The sequence below is a fragment of the Neolamprologus multifasciatus genome, chromosome 10 (assembly GCF_963576455.1).
Source record: "Neolamprologus multifasciatus chromosome 10, fNeoMul1.2, whole genome shotgun sequence".
Taxonomy (NCBI): domain Eukaryota; kingdom Metazoa; phylum Chordata; class Actinopteri; order Cichliformes; family Cichlidae; genus Neolamprologus; species Neolamprologus multifasciatus.
Window position 1 is genome coordinate 25074645 of NC_140448.1, and position 19664 is coordinate 25094308.

Sequence of the window (19664 nt, forward strand, 5' to 3'; positions counted from 1 at the left end):
TGTTCTTATTGTAACTATTACCACAAGATTAATAAAGTATTCTGTTCAAATGCAGGTTAAACAAAGCTAGCCTTAGAGAACAGCAGTGATCCATGATGTGCAATTTAATTAGAGCTCTCCCACTGACTGCTTACCAAGAAACTTACTAATCTCAACCCTAGTCTTCATGCAGTTACTTGCAGTGGGTATTTATGCACTGAAAACCACAAGAGTGAGAAAGGCAACTGTATAAACAGCAACCCCCTCGAGTCTAGGGATGTGCCCCCGAGACAACTGCTCTGACCACTTTCACTGCAACACTACCAAGAGTTTATGAATGAATCCCAAAGGAGAAACATTCCTTCATCCTACCAGGGAAAGCTCCAATTCCTGCCTGTGCACACCAGACAATCCATGTCATCATTGTGGTATTAAAATCACCAAGTCTTAAGTTAAGGGAAGAGGCAGAGATAAGGTAGGGTTGCTTTTTTGCCTTCTAAGATCAGCATTGTTTTTAGGAAATATAGAAGGACGGTGAGGAACATAGGAGTTGCTTTGAATCACGTTAATATCTCAAAGAATAAAAATCCCTCTCAATTTCTTATTAATTGCCCCTCATAATTTTAACAGCAATGTGTTAGCTGAAATGGCACCAATATTTGCCACTTAGCAAGCTTAGAGGGTAAATGAACGTTTACCCTCAATTTTAATAGTCCAGAAATGTTTTAGAAAGATTTCCAAACGTCACTCCAAACAAGTATATTGCAGAAGGATTCGTAAGACTTCTCAACACACTGATGTTAAGTGAAAGCAAGAAATAGACATTTTAAGATTAGCTAACAGATTAGCTAACACTTAACTTCAGATTAAAGGGAGAAACTCTTCTTTCTAAATGCCTTTGTATGGACTGTTTGCATTTGTACTTTGGGAAATCATTAAAAAAGCTAGTCGGTGAAGCCAAGATACTGTTAAGCTACTATTACAATAGATGTTTAAGTCCTTCATTTTTTCTAGAAATAACATATAGAGACAGATAACTAAGAGTCATTAAAAACACTTAACTCTTCCTGGGTTCAGTATTTCCCCAAGGGTCAGAGGTTCAACGGACTCCCAAAACAGTGGAATCAGGATGCAACTAGAACACTTCTCCCACAATTAAAAGTAAAATAGGCTGCAGCATGCTTGGCTGAGTCACGAGCTACACTCACCAGCTTCCTCACTCCAGAACAATACAGGCCTGTTCACTGAGCTCCTTTAAATACTTTCAGGCTCTCCCTCCCACAGGTGCAGTCACTTACCGTTCTACAATGCAGAATCTACATCATCGCCAACGCCCAATGAGCGATAACGCTGAGTTGCTTAGCAACAGAACCCATACAAAAAAAAGCGGAAGCGGACGTGCTACTTGTATCTGCGTTTACCTGGCAGGTCAAGCTTTTCGGATCTCTTGCTGACATTAGTTTTCCAGTTCAGTGTTTTCTTGTTATAGCTGTCCGTGTGATGGCTAAAATCGTGATGTGTGAGACGCTTGAGCTCTACAATATCCTCAATCAGTGCCGACGTGTGCCCAGACTCGCAGAGATCAACTACCTGTGTTTGATTGGTAAGAGAAAATCGGCCAGTACCAACATTTGTCTGGTTAGATAAGTCCTATCCTTAATTACTCTATGTGCTTGTCTATGGGTATGAGTGCTATAGCACATGCTTTTTGTTTCTTTAGGAGACTCATTCTCACAACTTTCTGTGCAGATCTGAAAATAGTAACAAAGTCTCAGAGAGCAAAAGATATTATACCCAATTTTGTTCTGGATGATTTTATACTTTTATCAAAACCTTGCCCATTAGCGCAAAAAACAAAACAAACCCGCAGGCTTGATTTAGAGTAAAACGTAAAAAGTGTTCAAACACAAACATGACACTTAATGGATTTACTTGTAACTTTATACAATATTATATTTTGCAATATCATTTTTTTTTTTCTTATTTCGCCTGCTCCCTTTAGCAGGGGCGCCTCCAGTCTTTTTATAGTGGTGGCCATATGGGGGCCAACAAAAATATTGGGGTGGCACATTAAAAAACGGAATTTCCAGTTTTATTATGCTGTTGTCAAATATAGGCAAAATTACATATATCTCAAAAAAAAGAGAGAGAAAGAAAAGAATTGATAATGATTGACAAATACAAAAGTTGATATCACTAAAAATATGGAAACCAAATAAGATTGTGAGATTGATAATAATCTGTTTTAATTGATTGATAAACTTGATTCCGTTAGTTGTAACTTTGTTGAGTGTTGTATGTCTCTGTTCCAGATGCTAATGAAGCCAAAGATTACTACAGGAGTCACATCATAACTGCTAAAAATGCTAAAATGGTATGGCTATCATTTGGTCCACAGTTGACATGTGTCTGTGTGTGTGTGTGTGCAAAAACCCAGAGCTCAAACTACAAATTTCTCCTGTACATTTAGTCAGGCTTTAACCTTTCCTCTAAACCTTTTGCACATGACTGTACCAAAACCTTCAAATTGACTTTTTCAAGGACCCAGAGGGGACATTCCTTCTTCCAGAGTTGGTGGAGGTTGAAAGTATGCGGCATGTGGTGGTCTACGACAACAACACAAGCTCTTTACAGGAGCAAGGTTAGAGTGGTATATAAGAGAGATTTCTTCAGAGCAAGTCGTTGTTTTCTTTTGGCACAACAATGCAAATAGCTTCCTGCAAACAAACAAAAATAAATAAATAAAAGCTGTATTTCAGCCTTAAAAGCAATGCTTATTGTTGCTCTCTCCCTGTGATTACAGGCAGAGCAACTTCATGTGCCCAAGTGTTCGCTAAGGCTAGCCTCAATCCAGTCAAGATATTGAGAGGAGGCTTTCAGAGATTCTCAGCTCAATACCCTTTTTTGAGGACTGAGAAAATCCTGAACACCATCATGGTAGAACATTCCTAAAACACAAACATTCCTGCCATCATTTTTTTTTCTCACTTTTTTTCATCAATTTAAGATTATGTGGGGGGGGGCTGTCTTATCTGGAGCCAGGTATACAAATCTTCCATCAACATTCCATTAATTGCCAAATTACATATGTTGCAATATAAGGTAACATAAGGCCAGTGTTTAGCGGCTACAGGGCAGTTTCTTACTAATATGTGTTCCCACATATCCAGCTAAAGTGAACTGATTCCAGTTGCTGCCTAATAAATATAAAATGTGTCAGGTAATTATTGCACTGCCACCTTGCATGCAATAAGTTTCCTGTTTGACACCTACTGGTTAACCTGGATGTTTACCCTTTTCCCAAAGTACTCCAGTTTCCTGTCATGGTCCAAAGACATGCATGTTATGTTAACCGGTGATTATAAATTGGCCTTCAGTGTGGATGGTACCATTGAGTATTTCTGTTAGCCCCATAACAGCTGAGATAGGCTCCAGTCTAAGCAGTTTGGAGAATTGTTGTAATTGATTGTATATATCTGTGGGCTACCTCAGGAGCTGGAAAGCCTTAAGATTTACCCAGTGGAGATCTTAGCAGGACTGCTGTACATGGGTGATGAGAAGCAATCCATGGACTCCACTCTTCTCAAAGACCTGAAAATCGGTGCTATCGTCAGCATCTCAGAGAGTAACACTCTTGAGTAAGGCTGGGCTGGATATTGAGTATTAGAGAGAATAATTAACATATTGCTTTATAGATCTTATTTGTTGTTGTTTTTTACTCTTTTAAATTCCTTCAAATCAAGGTTCATGAAGGAGATCCATACCTTGCTTATCACCCCTGTGGCTGACTCAGTACGGTCTGATTTATATTCAAGCTTTGAAAGGATCTGCAATTTTGTTAGTAAGTTGTTCCTTTGCTTTCATTAACGAGACGTTTAAAAATCTGAATTTTATAATTTAATTCATAGAAGTCAGAAACCAGTGAATTATAGGTGTCTGAATTTCTTCAGTTGGGCAAACTCTAGAAGGAGAACAGAAATAATTATATAAAATGCAGTTGGCTGTCTTAGTTCAGGTAAAAATTTCAAGATCTCAAACTAAAAAACTGATTGCATATTACTCAAATTCTGAATTATTTTGTTATTAATATGTAAAAATGCAACAGCTTCAAGACTGTCCATCTGAAAGACATGCATCATGTATCATGAATCCAGAAGTCATAGCTTTAACTTAAAATCACAGAGTGTAACGTTAACTTACTGAATGTATTTTAAAAAGAAAATTATTATTTGAGGCAATGTGTATTATGCAATGCAATCCATCCACCACAAATTGTAATGAATGATTTCAGATTTTTCTAATTTCTGTCTTTTGTTGCTATAAATGTAGTAAGTGTTGCACAGAACAGGTGTTGCAGAGGACTTTCTTATTATCTCCTGCTTTCAGGTTCCCACATCAACATGGGCTCTCATGTCCTGATAGTTTCCAGGCAAGGCAGAAGCCGCGCCAGCGCAGTGGCCATTGCATTTCTCATCCATAACCTCAAATACACACTAAAGGCAAGTTTGTTTCGTTCAGTTTAGTGGCAGTGTGAGCACAAAGTGTGGCTCTTGTGTCTTCAAATGGCAAGAAAATTTATATATTTTCCAAAATGGCACCAAGAAAGAACTGATCCTAGTTATAGAAAGTACAGTAAATACAGTGCATAATGATGTTGGTTTAACTTTTTCAGGAGGCCTGGACGCATATGCTCAAATGTAAACCCATCATGAGGCCAAACACAGGTTTTCTGCAGCAGTTGTCCAACTGGGAGCTTCACACTTTGGGAACAACAACGACTGATTTTGTCTCGATCACATTTTTAACAAAAGAAGAATTTTTTTAGTCATCTGAACTCTGGATTCTGTATATGTGCCCCCTGTAACATTTAAAATATCTGATATACCTACATTGACTGCATGTAAGTCTGTAACTTCACAGGACCTTGGTTTTTAATCCATCCATCCCTTCTCTTCCGCTTATCTGCGGGGAGGTCGTGGGTGCAGCAGACTAAGCAGAGAGGCCCAGACCTCCCTCTCCCTGGCCAGCTTGTCTAGGGGAACACAAAAGCGTTCCTAGGGCAACCAAGAGGTATAATCTCTCCCGCATGTCATGGGTCTGCCCCAGGGCCTCCTCCTGGTGGGACAATCCCAGAACACCTTACCCAGGAGGCGCTCAGAAGGAATCCTTGTCAGATGCCCAAACCACCTCAACTGCAATGCACAGGCAGCAAGCGGAGGGGATACTAAGATACCCATCCCAGTCCACCACCTCTCATCAAAGCAAACTCCAGACTGGAACAGAGTCAAGACCCTCTCCAGGAGACTGGTTCCAGAGCCCAAGCTGTGCGTTGAGGTCAGCCTGACTATATCTAGCCAGTACCTCTCAACTTCACGCACTAGCCCAGCCTCCTTCACCACCAGAGAGGTGACATTCCATATCCCAATTGCTCGGTAGCCCGGTGATTGTTCTGTCAGGGTCTCCGCCCCTGCACACACTGCACCCTACCCCATAGCGCCTCCTGTGGGTGGTGTCCCCTCTTTGGGCTGTGCCCCCACCACTACCACCACTACCATTACCATCGGGGCTGGCTCCAGGGCAGGGCCCCAGTAACCCTGTAACTCTATCCTGGGCAGAGTGAACTGTTCCCTAGATTTCACACTCACAGGGGTTTTTCAATCGCTCTTTGTCTGGTCACTCACCCAGGACCAATTTGCCATGGTAAACCCTACCAGGGGGCAAAAGCCCCCTGACAACATAGCCCCTGGGATCCCTTGGACACAAAAACCCCTCTACCAAAATAAGGCAGCAATTCAAGGAGGGGACAGGGGAATTGTATTTTAATTAAGATACAAATTAGGTTCATTCAGTATTAGTTCATTTAATATTGGATTGAACTGTTTAAATAAATACACTGAGATTTATTGGAAATGTTGAAAGTATTGAAATGTCCAGTGACTTTAAGTGGAAATTTTATCCAAAGCAATGAAATCTCCAAACATTCCCTTTCATCACAAAATTTAGGGTGTAATTTAAAGGATCAATTTCAAGTAAATTACTTTCTTTCTTTTTAAAACTGCTCATTTAAACAGTTCAGAAATGGTTAATAAAACTGTGTTTAAATAAACTTTTCTAAATAATGAATTTCTCCATTCATTATTCATTATCGCCTTAAATGCAAACATAACCTTTTCACCATTTTTATGGATTTTTTAAGGTTAAGAAGCAAAGATTTCAATTTCAGGTGTTGATATAGTTTTACAATACACAAGGATTTAAAAAAACATCTTCTTTTTTTTGTTTTTTGCTTCTTCTTTTTTTTTGTATTTTGCAGAATTTAAAGGACCTGGTTTGTATTGACAAAGGTTTTGTTGATTTAGGTTCTTAAATGGCCCTGCCAGAGGCGCTTACATTATTGACGGTAACACTTTCCCCTATTTGCACAGTTGCACAACGTCACCTCTAAAAATACAGGCCACAGGCCAAGTGGTGTGCAATTTATAACCCTGGATTTTACCTTTCTGGTGAGAGAGTGCCTTCTCTGTAAAATCCCAACTGAGTAGTAACATATAATATAATTATCTGTGTTTCTATAGTTTCTAGCATGGCTAGGATTAGATGACAGTTTAGGGTAATGTGGCAAACCCGGCTTATTAGCTTGGTTAGTTTGGATGGATAAAAAGCTGTTGTATTGCCTGAAAGATATAACTCAGGGCACTATTTCCTGATGTGACAAAGCGGCTCTAAAGATGCTAGAGCTGATTGGCTGAAAGGGGAAACCGAAATGCCAGCCTGACATCTGATTGGGGTAACTAGTTACAAGCCTATGATTAACCGGATGGGACATAAAAAAAAAATTAAAAGCATACATTTTTAATCCTTGAAATTAAATAGTACTGTTGTTAGTGTAAAGTGGTTTTGGAGTGAACACAGTAATATATTTGGACTTTATAGGATTACTGCTATCTATACTATTTGAAAAAAAGATATATATGAAATTATTCTGTAAGCCACCATTCGAATACATTATGTTCATAACAGAGCAGCAATGAAATAAGTAAATGAAATTACAAATGAAGTTAAATTAAATTAAAACAAATTCATGTTAAAATAATAGACTTACAAATAATGGTGGTTTAAGCCAAAATCAGACAAACACACAGACACACACACACACACTATAATTACTGTGTTTACATAATGTGTGTCCTTCTACCTTCTGTTTTTATTTATTTATTTCTTATTTTTTATTTATTTATTGGGGGGGTTGTTTTTTGGGGGGTTTTGGACCATCGGTGTCAGTAACAAAAACTCACTGAAAGTACCCCATAAATCACTTATTCATTGGAAACTAAAACATAAATTAATAAAATATTAAACCGCAATTAGTTACATCACATTTGTAATTATGTTTAACTAATGCCAATTTACGTATTTTATTAATCATCCGTTTTGAACTGGGAACGTTAAAATACCTCGAGACCTTTATTTTGAAGGTGCTTGCAGGAAGTAGCGCTTGTTTATCTGTTAAACTTTAATTCTGTTTGGTGGTACAACTGTTGCTCACTCGAGTGTGATTATTGACCAACTCCGCGAGGCTTCCTGATGCCAGAGGGAAAAATGTTGTTCAGTCCAGGTGGTTTATCTGAGTGCTTACACGAATGGGAGGATTTAGAGAAGGACTACCAACAGATTCAGGTATTTTAAGTAAATGGTGTGTCCACCCCTGGTTACCCCTGCCCGGGTAAGCTAACAGTCGGGGGTAGGTGGGGGAAACGCACAGGCTACAGAATGAGGGGCTCGCCTTCAGCAGCTCAAGATAACTGTCTTGTGACAGCCAAGAGATGTAGAAAATGTCATTGAAACTTAAGCTTAATTCCTGCGAGGACAACAGCCTCTTTTTTTCCTCCACCGTGACAGCTGTCACACTGTTAAAGGAAGAACCTCGGGCTATGGGTGTTGGTTTGTTGTTATCGTTGAGAGCTTAGATCCGTTACAGTGCGCATATATTGATATAGGTGTGGTGTTAATATATAACTAAATGGCAGGCACTGAAATACGTATGTCACTTGTCAAAGGAAGTGTTCAGGTCCTAAACCAGCATCAAGGAAAGAAAAACTACATTTAAAAACACAATTGTTGGAGCAATATACTGAATGTGAATTTTGGAGTAACTGGAAATTTTACATTTTAAAAAGGCGAGCATTTTAACTGCAAGACAATGATGCAAACACATAAAATAGATTTTATATATTCAGTGTGTCTTTGCTAAGATTAATACATTGAGACAGAGTTTTTTGAGTAGGTTTGTTTATGCTAGTAAATGTAGCACAATGCACAAATATTTTTCTAGGTAACTTGTCTTACCATGTCAATTTACACATCATATTAGAGCAGCTGTGGCTTGGGTGGTACAGTGGGGTGTCTACTAACTGGAAGGTTGTTGGATCAATTCCTTTCAAAGTATCCTTGAGTGGGATACTGAATGCCAGATTGCCCTCTAGCAATATGTGTGTGTGAATAGTAAAATGCAAAGTAGTAACTGCTGTCTGCAGTTGTAAATTCTGCGTAAAATTGCATCACTTTCCGTCATATACAAGAGGGCACAACCATTTCTCTGTCTCTTGTGCAATTCTGATTGCTCAGTTCTGGGAATTTGCCACAATATGAAGCCAAGGGGGTAAAAATTTATTCTTGTGCCCAACTTTTACAGAATCAGTTTACAGAAAAAATTGGCAGTTAAAAGTGTCTCAAACTTGTACAAACTGTGATAACCAGTCACATGTTTTCTGGAAAGCAACATACTTATGTCTGATTATACATACCTCAGATATATAGTTAAATAATTAAGGTACAATAACTTATTTAAATGCTTTGGAAGACAGATTTTCTCATGTAATCATTTAAAATATCTATGAAATGCCAAGAATCCATTAACAATAAATCCATGATTATTACATGATAACCCATTTAGCAGCCTGTATTACCATTAAAGAAAAAAATGCAACAGCATCAGAGTCTTTGGTTAATTGTTAATTGCCCCTTGGGGATAAATAAAGTCTTTCTGATTCTGATTCTGATTGGTTAAAGCTTTGGTTGGTTTTTATCTTTTTGTGCCCTTCCTACCTTGCAGATTTCATCATAATTAAAACTTTTGCATTACACCATACATATTTATATTATCCTCTGGATTTTTTTTTTTTCTTTTTAACCCCAGGACACCCATCGTCTATATAAACAGAAACTTGAGGACGTGACCAAACTGCAAGACAGCTGCTCAAACGCTATCGCACGTCAGAGGAAGAAACTGAAAGAGCTCACTGTGTCCCTAGAAGAGTAAGTATTGATCAGAAATGAGACAAGATAACTTGTGTGTGTGATGTTTTTGTAAAAGCATTTGTGTCATCAGCTCATTCAGGATACAGAAGCCCAGATTGTTGCTGGGACAAAAAATGAATTGGGTAGGAATTTATTCTGGCTTTTTAGTAGATGGTTGTTTTCAGGGACTTTTTTCCACTTTCTCCAATATTACCAGACATGCTTTTTAAAGAGTAACTGCAGCTTTTTATGTTTAGTTTTGCAGTTCAGTATTAATTGGCATTTAAAGAAGCTTTGTTTCTTTTTAAAAAAAACTTCAGCTGGGTGTTGGAAGACTTTGTGCTCTACAAAAAAACATGAACTTAGTATGACAGATATGGTCAGTGGGAGTATAAATGCAAAAAAATGTGAGGACTTTAAAAGTCAAGTAAGAGTTATATTTGAATGTACTTCACGTAATACTTTCTTCAGATACTAAGGGTTCATAATTCAGACTTTTTAAGTTCATGGATATATCATTGTTTGATTTGACACGCTCATAACATGGAGAGTGTTACTATTAAAGCTGGGATAGGTAGTCATTTTTGGCATCACTGAGCAAAAAATTAATAATCTTTCAGCATATTATAATCATGAGTGCTAAGGAGGAAATTAGACTCCTGCACCTCCACTGAGTTCTCAATCTAGCCTGCAATAGGAGGATCTGACCAATTGCAGGCATTTTCCGAAGGAGGGCATTATTATGGATTATAATTGCCACAACAGAATCACAACCTACCTCGTCCACAAACTGGATCTAAAATCAAAAGTGACTCTGTGAACATCTCCTTACATGCATGAAACCTAACAATTGGCCTAACATTTTTTTTTTTCCATTAGATGCAAATCAAATTCTTCAACAGCCAAATTAAGTCCAGAGGAGAAGGATGCCATCGCAGAAATCGAGGACTCCATCAAAGACAGAGCACATACTTTTTTTGAGATGGAAGCATTTCTCCCCAAGAGGAATGGGTATGATTCTAAATGAGAATGATAAATAGCTACAATTTTTTTGTCCAAATGGAAGTAAACAAGGAAAATGTTTAAAGTAGAGATGGCACGATACCACTTTTTTATGACCGATACCGATATCATAAATTTGGATATCTGCCGATACCGATATGAATCCGATATAGTGTATTATTTAATCAATAAAACAATAAAAAAAAAAGAGACGGACTCGCGACAGAAAAGCCAATCAGCTGATCATTAAGCAGTTTCATGATTGAAGTAGCAACAGGAGAGGGAGAGAGAGGCAGTCGCTCCTTATATCGGTTGTTAAGCTTAGCATGGGAATGCTCCGACGTGCTACGGTTATGGGCCGAGTTACGCCGTGTCGTAAGTTTTGTGAGGTGCTTTTTTGATATTTAATGGATCGGATTACATTTTTTATTTCTCCGATATCCGATCCAGTAATTTCCGTCAGTATCGGATCGGTCCATCTCTAGTTTAAAGTGGATGAGTTTTGCGTTTTAAAAACAAAACATATTTATATAAGATTTGAGGACATTTTGGATAACTAATGCCTTTTCCTGTTTAGGTTATATCTCAATCTTGTTTTAGGAAATGTCAATGTAACACTCCTCAACAAACAGTCAAAGTAAGTCCCGTATAAGGGTCTTTTTCTTCTTCTTTCAAACCTAAAATTGCCTCTTAAAGTGCGGCCACATGAGCACCACAATAATAATCATTTCTATTCTTTCATGAAACAGATTTGCCTACAAAGACGAATATGAGAAGTTCAAACTGGTCCTCACTGTCATCCTCTTTGTATTCTCTTTTACGTGTCGCTTTTTGTTAAGCTACAGGTATGATTTCCCACACCTTATTATTGTTTTGTTTCTTTTGAGTTGGCTTTTATGAAACTTGTAGATGATGTTGTCAGCTCGCTCATTATTGGCAAATGTTTGTAGCAGCAAGTAGTAAATGTTGAATTATCTGCAAATCCACTACAGGTCCCATGTTAATGTATAAAGGAAGATAATCATCATCATGTTTGTTGTTTTTAGAGTCCTAGACGCCCTGTTCAACTTCCTGTTGGTGTGGTACTACTGCACTCTCACCATCCGGGAGAGTATCCTCATCAGCAACGGCTCTAGGTCTGTGACCATTTTATTTCCTTTGTCTCCACTGTTTTTGTTTTAATGATAATAGGAGATTATATGCAAAGGCTTTGTAATAAAGCAGGGCACTGTGAACTACAGAAAGCCTTATTCTTAAGCCTTCCTGTAACTACTGTATGTGACCAGTTATAATGACTATTATATATTTTTTTGGTTTATCTTATTTATGAGATGTTATTTTCTTGTTGGTATCCCGTCTGTAATCCTTCAATCTTCCAAATTGTTTCAGGATCAAAGGCTGGTGGGTTTTCCATCACTATGTGTCAACCTTCTTGTCTGGAGTCATGCTCACTTGGTGAGTGCTGTTTTTGCACTTTTATCACAGTTTTAAAATTATTCAATAATACAATAACTGTTTGCATCCCTGCTATCGAAATCATTTCCGTTTTAAATGACATACATATTATGTGGGTGTGCTTTGTTTTTATGTCCTTGTTGACAGGCCTGAAGGTGCACTCTACCAGATGTTTAGGAACCAGTTTCTAAGTTACTGCTTATACCAAAGTAAGAGACTGCCCCTGTTTCATTGACATGCTTGCAGTATGAGTTGTCAGGTGATGATTTTGTCTTGCAAACTCTTAAAATGAAGCTGAGCCTTCCTAGCAGAACTGCATATTTCAATTTAAGGATTCATTCAGGCCTAAATTATCCAATAATTTACAACTAATGCAAACAAAAACTGAAAAAAAAGAGAAAAGCATAGAAAGCATATTTTTTCCATAGTCATTTAAATATCTTGTGGGGACTCGATTCTCATCATGGGAAGCATCATAAACGTGCATAAAAGCTGTATCTGTCTCTGTGTTAGTATAGAGACCGAAACATTAGATCAGGCACCTGGAATGTGGAAATGAATGCACTTTAATAAAGAATTTTGTATAGTTAGGGTTCTATATGCACAAGCCTCAATCAGGAAAGCTATATGAATGTACTCATTCTGATGTGTTTCCTGCATGCATGTCATTCTTACACGGTTAAAATGTGTAAACTGTTGATAATATTCAAAGTAAGCAAGTCTGTTTGTGGTTTGTCCTCGTCTCACTTTTGTCACTGATATCTTGCCCAACAATGAAGTCATACATGCACTTCTCTTTCTTTTAGGTTTCATTCAGTTCCTCCAGTACTACTACCAAAGTGGCTGTTTGTACAGACTCAGAGCACTGGGAGAGAGACATAATATGGACCTTACAGTGGGTGAGTACACCAGCTTGTTATGTATATTCATAAATAGGGATGGGTATCGTTTGGGTTTTATCCGATACCGGTGCCAAACTGGTACTTTTGAAACGGTGCCGGTGCTTAAACGGTGCTCAAACCGGTGCTTAAAGAATGGAGAACACAAAATTGGTCCAAAAACCTCTCATGTTCAGCTGTTTTTTTGTAAAAAGATAACAATGTTAGCCTTTTCTGCAGCTATAGGGCATATATGGCATCACTCTTGGCTGGAAGCAGTGCTTAAACAAAAACAAACTTTGTCCAAAAACCTCATGTTTAACTGTTTTCCACTTTTTCTTTAGTCATTTTAGCCTTTTTGGCCAGGGTGAAGGGAGTATCTGCCATCAAACAAGAAGACAGCCGCATGTAGCTATGATGATGTTTGCTAGTTCACCTTACATGCATTAATGTAATAACGTGGTTAGCCTACTCAACGTAAATTACACACGAACAACATTAAGCTACTCACGCAGAGAAGAACGGCTGCTGCTGCCATCATCATCCGTCACCACCACACCCGCAGGAGATGCGCTCGGTGTGAGGTCTCGCAGCAAGCTATCAAATACGGCGCATTTTTCTGCTTTAAAAAAAAAACGCTATGCGTCGCCAGGTGTTTCATCGGATTTGAGGTGTTACCTCCTTTGACAGTATCACAGTATCACCTTAAAGCACTTGTTGCAGGCTGCTGAGTTTGCATATTTTGCTGTGAAGTACAGCCAGACTTTTGACTGCTTCGCCTTGGGCATTTTTAATCTGTAGCTCTGCTCTAAAAGTACGTACGTACCTGGGCCCGCCTACTATCCTCGGAAACGTAAAATGATTGGCTAGAATTCAAAGTGTGTCACAGCTCAGGAAAAAAGAGCACCGAAATGAAGCACCGAAATGTGCGCTGCTTTTCGGTCTGGTTACTACCGTTTATGTCAGAACCGGTGCCATCATGGCACCGGACACCGGTACCCATCCCTATTCATAAATGACTTCGAAATAACGCAAGCCGAAGAGGAAGGTGGTACAGAACAAGATAAAGCATGATATATTTGTCTGGCTGATCTTGGCATCTGACTTCAGGGTGTTACAGGTGGTACATTTGGTAATTTACTAATAAATTTACTGAATGATAAAGGTATGTCTGAGGCAATGGAAACAGTTGAGATTACATTTTAGCATCACCACCAGGTTGGTTATGCTGCCTGACTAAAATGTTTAAGCCAGAAACTGAAGTTCCTGGACTGGCCACTTGAGGCAGGCTTCAAAAGCAAGTTTTCACAAAAAAAGACCCTTTGTTCTTTATGGATTAGTGCCTTTTATCTGATAAATAAGGAGTTTTGCTTCAGTTTAGGCGAGTGAAATTCTCTATGTTTACATTTATTTTTGCATTGTAGTGTTTAACTTTTATCAATGCAGTTTACTTGCTTTAACAGATAACTTATCAGGGTACCCTCACATAAAAAGACAGTCATCTCTTGATCCTAAAAAAGCTAGCTTTAAGACTTCACAGTGTAGAGTCCAGAAACCAAGGGGTGATTTGATTGGCATGTTGGGAACTTCCATCGTTGATATACAGTCTGTGATCTAGATGTGTATTTTCTGCACCAGCAGCTGGTTTATAGTTAGACTTGTTCAAATGTAAAATGTTTAACTTGGCACAAACAATATTCTGATCCCTGTACTATCATGTTTGTACATGATAAGTATTTTTAAATCCCAGTGTCTCATTTACATATTAACATCTTATTTTATGTCAGCTGTGTACTATGTCTATATTCCTCCTACACACATGCATCGTCTCAGCGTCTCTCTTAAACGAGTGCCTCTCTTCTCTCCCCTCTTTGTGTTCAGAAGGTTTCCAGTCCTGGATGTGGAGAGGCTTGACCTTCCTCCTGCCCTTTTTGTTCTTTTATCATGTAAGTGGCTCTTTTCTGTAATGCTGTGAACTCTTTACTAGATTTTTCTTTTTTTAAACACTAGATACTAAATTAGAAAATTCTTGCAGGAACATGTTTTAGGACATTTTTGACTGTTAACTATTTTTTCTGTTACAGTTTTGGCAGCTTTACAACAGCATAACACTCTTCAGGATGTTTCAGCTCCCAGAATGTAAAGAGTGGCAGGTTTGTTCACCAGAGCTTTCACAAGTTTGTTTTTTATTTATTTATTTATTTATTTTATAAATGAGGTCATTAAGCAAAAATCATAAAAGGCATACATTTTCTGTATTTAGAATTATTTGTGTGTATTATTTTTGTTTATCTTGCTAGGTTTTCATGTGCGGCTGCTCTTACTTGGTCCTCTTCATGGGAAACGTCTTCACCACGCTGGCAGTGGTTTACCAGAAATACATGAACAACCAGGACAAGTCTAAAAACGTGTAAGACAGTAATCCTTAATGAGACGGCTTCTCCAATTCTCCAAAACTCCGTCCTATATATGGAACGGTAAATTCATATAATTACAATCACTTTAATGTTTTCTTAGGAGGAGCACGTGGTCTCTATTATTGTCCATGTGTTTACATATACAGCTTCTTCTATTAATTTGCATCTGATTTGAAGTCCCTTTCATTTCATATTTCTCCAAATGTTGGTCAGACCACCATGTTAAAGTATTGTCACAATGACTTACTTAAAAAGAAGTAATCAGATACTTTATTGGTCTTAATAAGTTACACTGTGAGATCGTTGAGGCAGAATTATCTGTCTCTCTTGGTTAAACAGCTTCTTATTTACATTGTATTTATTTAGGAAGCTCTAAAGTTTCTCAATCCTGAGCTGCTTTGTATCTTAGCCTTAAAGAAAGTGCATTGCTGAATAAAAAACACTCCGCCATCCTCCACGTGTTTTGGGTTTTAGTACTATGCAGGGCTCATAACACAGTGAAATATTAACTCTATTATGCTGCACTATTGTCTCTGTGTACATACGTGCCTCTAACGTGTCTTAGGTACAGTTTCATCCTGTAGTTCTGTTTCTGACATGTACTTTTAAACATTTTAATGTTTTTAATTTAGCATTTTAATTGTAACAAGTTTAAAGGTTTTATCACTTAAGTTAGGTGCATTTTTTTTCCTTGAATGATTTATATGACAGTGTTAAGTCACTTAACAAACAAAGAATGAAAGTGATCAAGTGCAAGGTACAAATAACATTTTCAGAAAGCTTGGAGAACTATTGCTCACAAACACTTAAAGAATAAAACCGTCTGGCTCCTGGAAGCAAAAAACAAAGGATGGTTCAAGACTGTTGCAAATTTCTGTATGCTATAAAGCAAAAGGAAGCTCTCTTACCTGAAAATTGAAACAGATTGCACATTTTAATATGGTGACAGCAATGGTAATGTTAAAGTGTACAGCTGTTGTTTGAGAAGTTTTGTTTGGTACTACAATACTTAAACTGACCACAAGATGGAAGCACTGAATTACACTAACTGATGGTGAACACACTGGACCCAGCTGCAAAAAGACTGCATACTTTATTTTATTTTTGGACAACACACCCACCTTTTGAGGTGTGATCTTTCTGTGCCTTCTGGGGCTGAACTGTTGTTTAGGTGCTGTCAACACAGGCACATTGTTCAGAATCAGTGCTTTAGGTGCAACACTGGACTCAGAGATAAAGAGTAATGTCGACAGTAGACTGAGGACTCTTTTCATCATTAGTCTGGCTTCTTTAATGCTAGTCACATGAAGATCCTCACTGATAATGCTCCTTTTCAGGCAAAGGTCATGCTGTGAGTTCACCTGTGGTGAACTCTGACGATTTGATCTAGATTTGGATCTTATCCTTGATTTTGAAAATGGAAAAATGGAGTGATTTCAATAAAAAAACATGTTTTGTCATTAATATATATATATATATATATATATATATATATATTTAATCCAGAGTATACTGATTATTTTTAATGTAGGGACATTTAGAAAACCCTGAAATCCCAAAAAACGATATTGTAACCAAAAATAAAAAAAATAAAAAAGTAGTAGAGCCACACTTTTCCATTGCTTTATGATTAAAACATGTCCACAGCACAACCAAAGAGCCAGGGCACGAGAAATAAAGGCTGGAAAGAAATTTGCACGTAAGATCAGAGGGAATAATACCTGAAATTTTAAAAGAAACTACCCTTGTTCCTGATTTATCACAGTAAAACTTCCCCCACCCCAGTAAAAAGTCTTAGATGAGTTAATGCTGGAGGGCCAGTGAGAGCGAGGTTGTACTGAACAAATGGGACGAGGAGCAAAGTGAATGGGGTGGTAGAAGGAGATGAGGGGAGGAGGGTTGGGTATTCTCCCAGCCTGCATTTCTTTCATCTTTCTCATTAAAGCTGAAGCAGTAGGGGCCATCAAGAATGAGCCCAGGGACATGGGGATTGGGGACTGAGCCTGAGCCTCACATCAGGAGGTGGAGGAGGTGGGAGGAAACAGCCAGCGCAAGCAGACGGCGGCCATGTCAAACCTTCACCTTAAACTTAACCTGCCTTCCTTTGGGGCCCAGATAAAGACCTCTTATCTGTGCTCACCTTCTCTCCCGGCCTGGGAATGGCTGGCAGCTGCAGAGAGGCCGAGGGGGCGTCTCTGGTTGAGTAGGTCCGAAATGCACAAGCTTTCTCTCAGGGACTGTATATGAAAGAGGAGGGCAGCCTTGATGAGCCTCCATCTGGGAAAGACTGATTAAAAGAGAGGCGAGGAGAGGAAGTAGTTCATGACAGAAGGGTTGATTCTGAAGAAAAAGGCTGATCCACATGGGGTCTTTAACTGGAGCGTTTCCAGTGATACTCCCATGTTTAGGTTTATGGTGTTTGAAGCCTGTTTTTTTGTTGTTGTTGTATTTTCTCCCACAAAGCTTATTTCAGGTTATAGTTTAGTTTAGCTGTATAGAATTTATAGTTGCAGATGTTTGATGCTGCCAAGAAAGTAGTTTAAGTTTAGCTAGCAACAGGCCACCATCACCAAGACTTTAGAGAATAATCACTTCCAGCCAAGCAGAAAGGCTGGTTTTGAAAAATGGAAGTGGCTAAAACCAAAGTTCCTGCAAAGGCCACTGGAGGCTAGTGAAAATGAGCCAGCCCCCACTCACTCACTTTCATGGTAAAATGCCCAACTTTAACCATGCAATATATTTTTATATCCTGGTTCAAGAAACGTTCATGGACTTGTCTATTTTCCCCCTGTGTACTTTACAGAGGTGGATTTTATACCTTATCCATTTGGAAATTGTTAAGGCCAATGCGGTAGATGGTGTTCTGACACATACAAATAATACTCTACAAATACTATGAATGGGGAAACTATCGATAAAACAGAGGTGTTCTGTCAGGGCAAGCAAGGCAAGCAGTGCTTGTCCAGTTAAATCTGAAAGTGAAATAAAAGTGAAAGTGAAAGTGATCTCTCTCTCTTTACGTTTCAAACACTGTTCCATTCCAAAAGATTCTCTCATTACATTCAATCATTTTGTGGCAGCAGTTAGCAGTTATTGTAGCTGGAAGAGAACCTAACTCTGCTTGTCTATGATTCCACTGAAATCTGTAGTCGCTGGAATTCATGGGCATGTCCAAGTCCTACCAAAGGCTTGAGCTGGACAAGCCAAACGTTCGACAGTTTGTTCTGGTTATTTGCACATGCACAGTATAGACAAGCGTCTGATCTTGAAGACTAGTGTGTTACAGCTCTGCTTTTACTGCTCTGAGAACTGTTACAATCTACACATTTTGCAGAAACTGAGCTAGAATTAACAAATAAAATGCCCCCTGTTTTAACATCACAAAATATAAGTTTTCTGTTACTAATCAGTTTTGACCAACATGTGTAATATAAGAAACTTTAATAATTTCTTTAGCATGTTAGGAAGGAAACATAAGGCTCCTGCTTTTACCAGTTAAATAAATAGACAGAAAAATACATGCAAGTTGAACTGGTGCAGGCTCAGCCAGCACCAGAGTGTACATCTGTGAGAAATCACTTGGTTGACTGAATGGTTCAGTTTAATCCCCTTGTAGATTTTATCAGTTAACAATTTCATACACTGTTCAAGATTGTTTATTCAACAGTTATTTTATTTCAATATAATTTTGTTAGTCATAACTTAATCCTGTTATAGCCTATATAGCTCATGTCAGCCACCACAAACATATGATTTTGTAGAATATGATGCATTACTGGAGATTAAATAGAATGTAAAGTATTTAAAATTCTTTCCTTTTTAAACATCTGCACCAGTAATATTGATCCATATAACTCTGAAAATGGGTAACATTTTTAAGTACTTTACTAGTACTTAGCTAGTAGTACAGCTATCAGTGAATATTCTAATGATAAATATAGAACTAATAACATTAAACAATTCTTATTATCCATCCAAGTTATCCATGCCGAGTACAGCATTAATAAAAGCAAGCAAAGGACTGGTAGAGGTTTGGTTTCTGCTTGGCTTTCTGTAACTGCACACCGCTGAAGACCAAAAACATTTATTAGTCTGTTAGTACTAATTGCCAGGTATCTGTGTCTTCACCCTGCACCCCTACATCCTATGGGTGGAGCTTGGTAACCAAGCGTGCTAGCGTTAGCTGATAATAAAACTACAACCTCTCTTCTAAATAATGCCACTAATTATCACTCCAAAATAACAAGTCCATCAAATTCATAACAGGTTAACAAAGACAGGTATCTCACCAATTTCAGTTCATTTACATTTTTAGAGGTTTAATGTGTGTTTATATTGTTTTCCCTAGTTAATTCCACATCTATGGGAATCACCATCAAGACTAAGAACAGCCAGCAGTCTGTCAAAGATTTTCATTATACCTGCATATGGATGGCATTATATAGCCAATCAGAGGAGAAGGTGAAAGACATGTAGATCTTTTAAGTGGATCAACAAATAAATCAGCAAAATAAGGCTTTTGTAGAAACTCCAGCCTTATGTTTTTACACTTGTAAGATTCAGCTCTTTCCCCTCTTCATTAGTAAATTAAGCCCCATGACAGCAACTCCTTCACCTCTTGAAATATGAACTGAGA

General features: G+C 38.2%; 2 protein-coding genes across 2 annotated transcripts; both read left to right on the plus strand.

The window, feature by feature from the left end:
* Positions 1-1351: 1351 nt before the first annotated feature.
* Positions 1352-6089, plus strand: styxl1 (serine/threonine/tyrosine interacting-like 1). Its single transcript, XM_085174982.1, has 8 exons — positions 1352-1582; positions 2292-2353; positions 2521-2620; positions 2783-2916; positions 3472-3617; positions 3723-3820; positions 4366-4478; positions 4652-6089. Exons 1-8 carry the CDS (start codon positions 1480-1482, stop codon positions 4802-4804), a joined length of 909 nt encoding a protein of 302 aa, XP_085031108.1. The 5' UTR covers positions 1352-1479; the 3' UTR covers positions 4805-6089.
* A 1375-nt stretch (positions 6090-7464) lies between these two features.
* Positions 7465-15480, plus strand: tmem120aa (transmembrane protein 120Aa). Its single transcript, XM_085174983.1, has 12 exons — positions 7465-7656; positions 9176-9294; positions 10156-10287; positions 10856-10915; positions 11028-11123; positions 11325-11414; positions 11668-11733; positions 11881-11942; positions 12540-12632; positions 14493-14557; positions 14696-14764; positions 14912-15480. Exons 1-12 carry the CDS (start codon positions 7564-7566, stop codon positions 15023-15025), a joined length of 1059 nt encoding a protein of 352 aa, XP_085031109.1. The 5' UTR covers positions 7465-7563; the 3' UTR covers positions 15026-15480.
* Positions 15481-19664: the final 4184 nt, after the last annotated feature.

Coding starts and splice junctions, on each gene's coding strand:
- tmem120aa (XM_085174983.1), top strand. CDS start 7,564: ATGCCAGAGGGAAAAATGTTGTTCAGTCCAGGTGGTTTATCTGAGTGC. Junction 11,415..11,667: donor CTCATCAGCAACGGCTCTAG/GTCTGTGACCAT, acceptor AAATTGTTTCAG/GATCAAAGGCTGGTGGGTTT. Junction 12,633..14,492: donor TAATATGGACCTTACAGTGG/GTGAGTACACCA, acceptor CTTTGTGTTCAG/AAGGTTTCCAGTCCTGGATG.
- styxl1 (XM_085174982.1), top strand. CDS start 1,480: ATGGCTAAAATCGTGATGTGTGAGACGCTTGAGCTCTACAATATCCTC. Junction 2,917..3,471: donor AAATCCTGAACACCATCATG/GTAGAACATTCC, acceptor GGGCTACCTCAG/GAGCTGGAAAGCCTTAAGAT. Junction 3,618..3,722: donor TCAGAGAGTAACACTCTTGA/GTAAGGCTGGGC, acceptor CTTCAAATCAAG/GTTCATGAAGGAGATCCATA.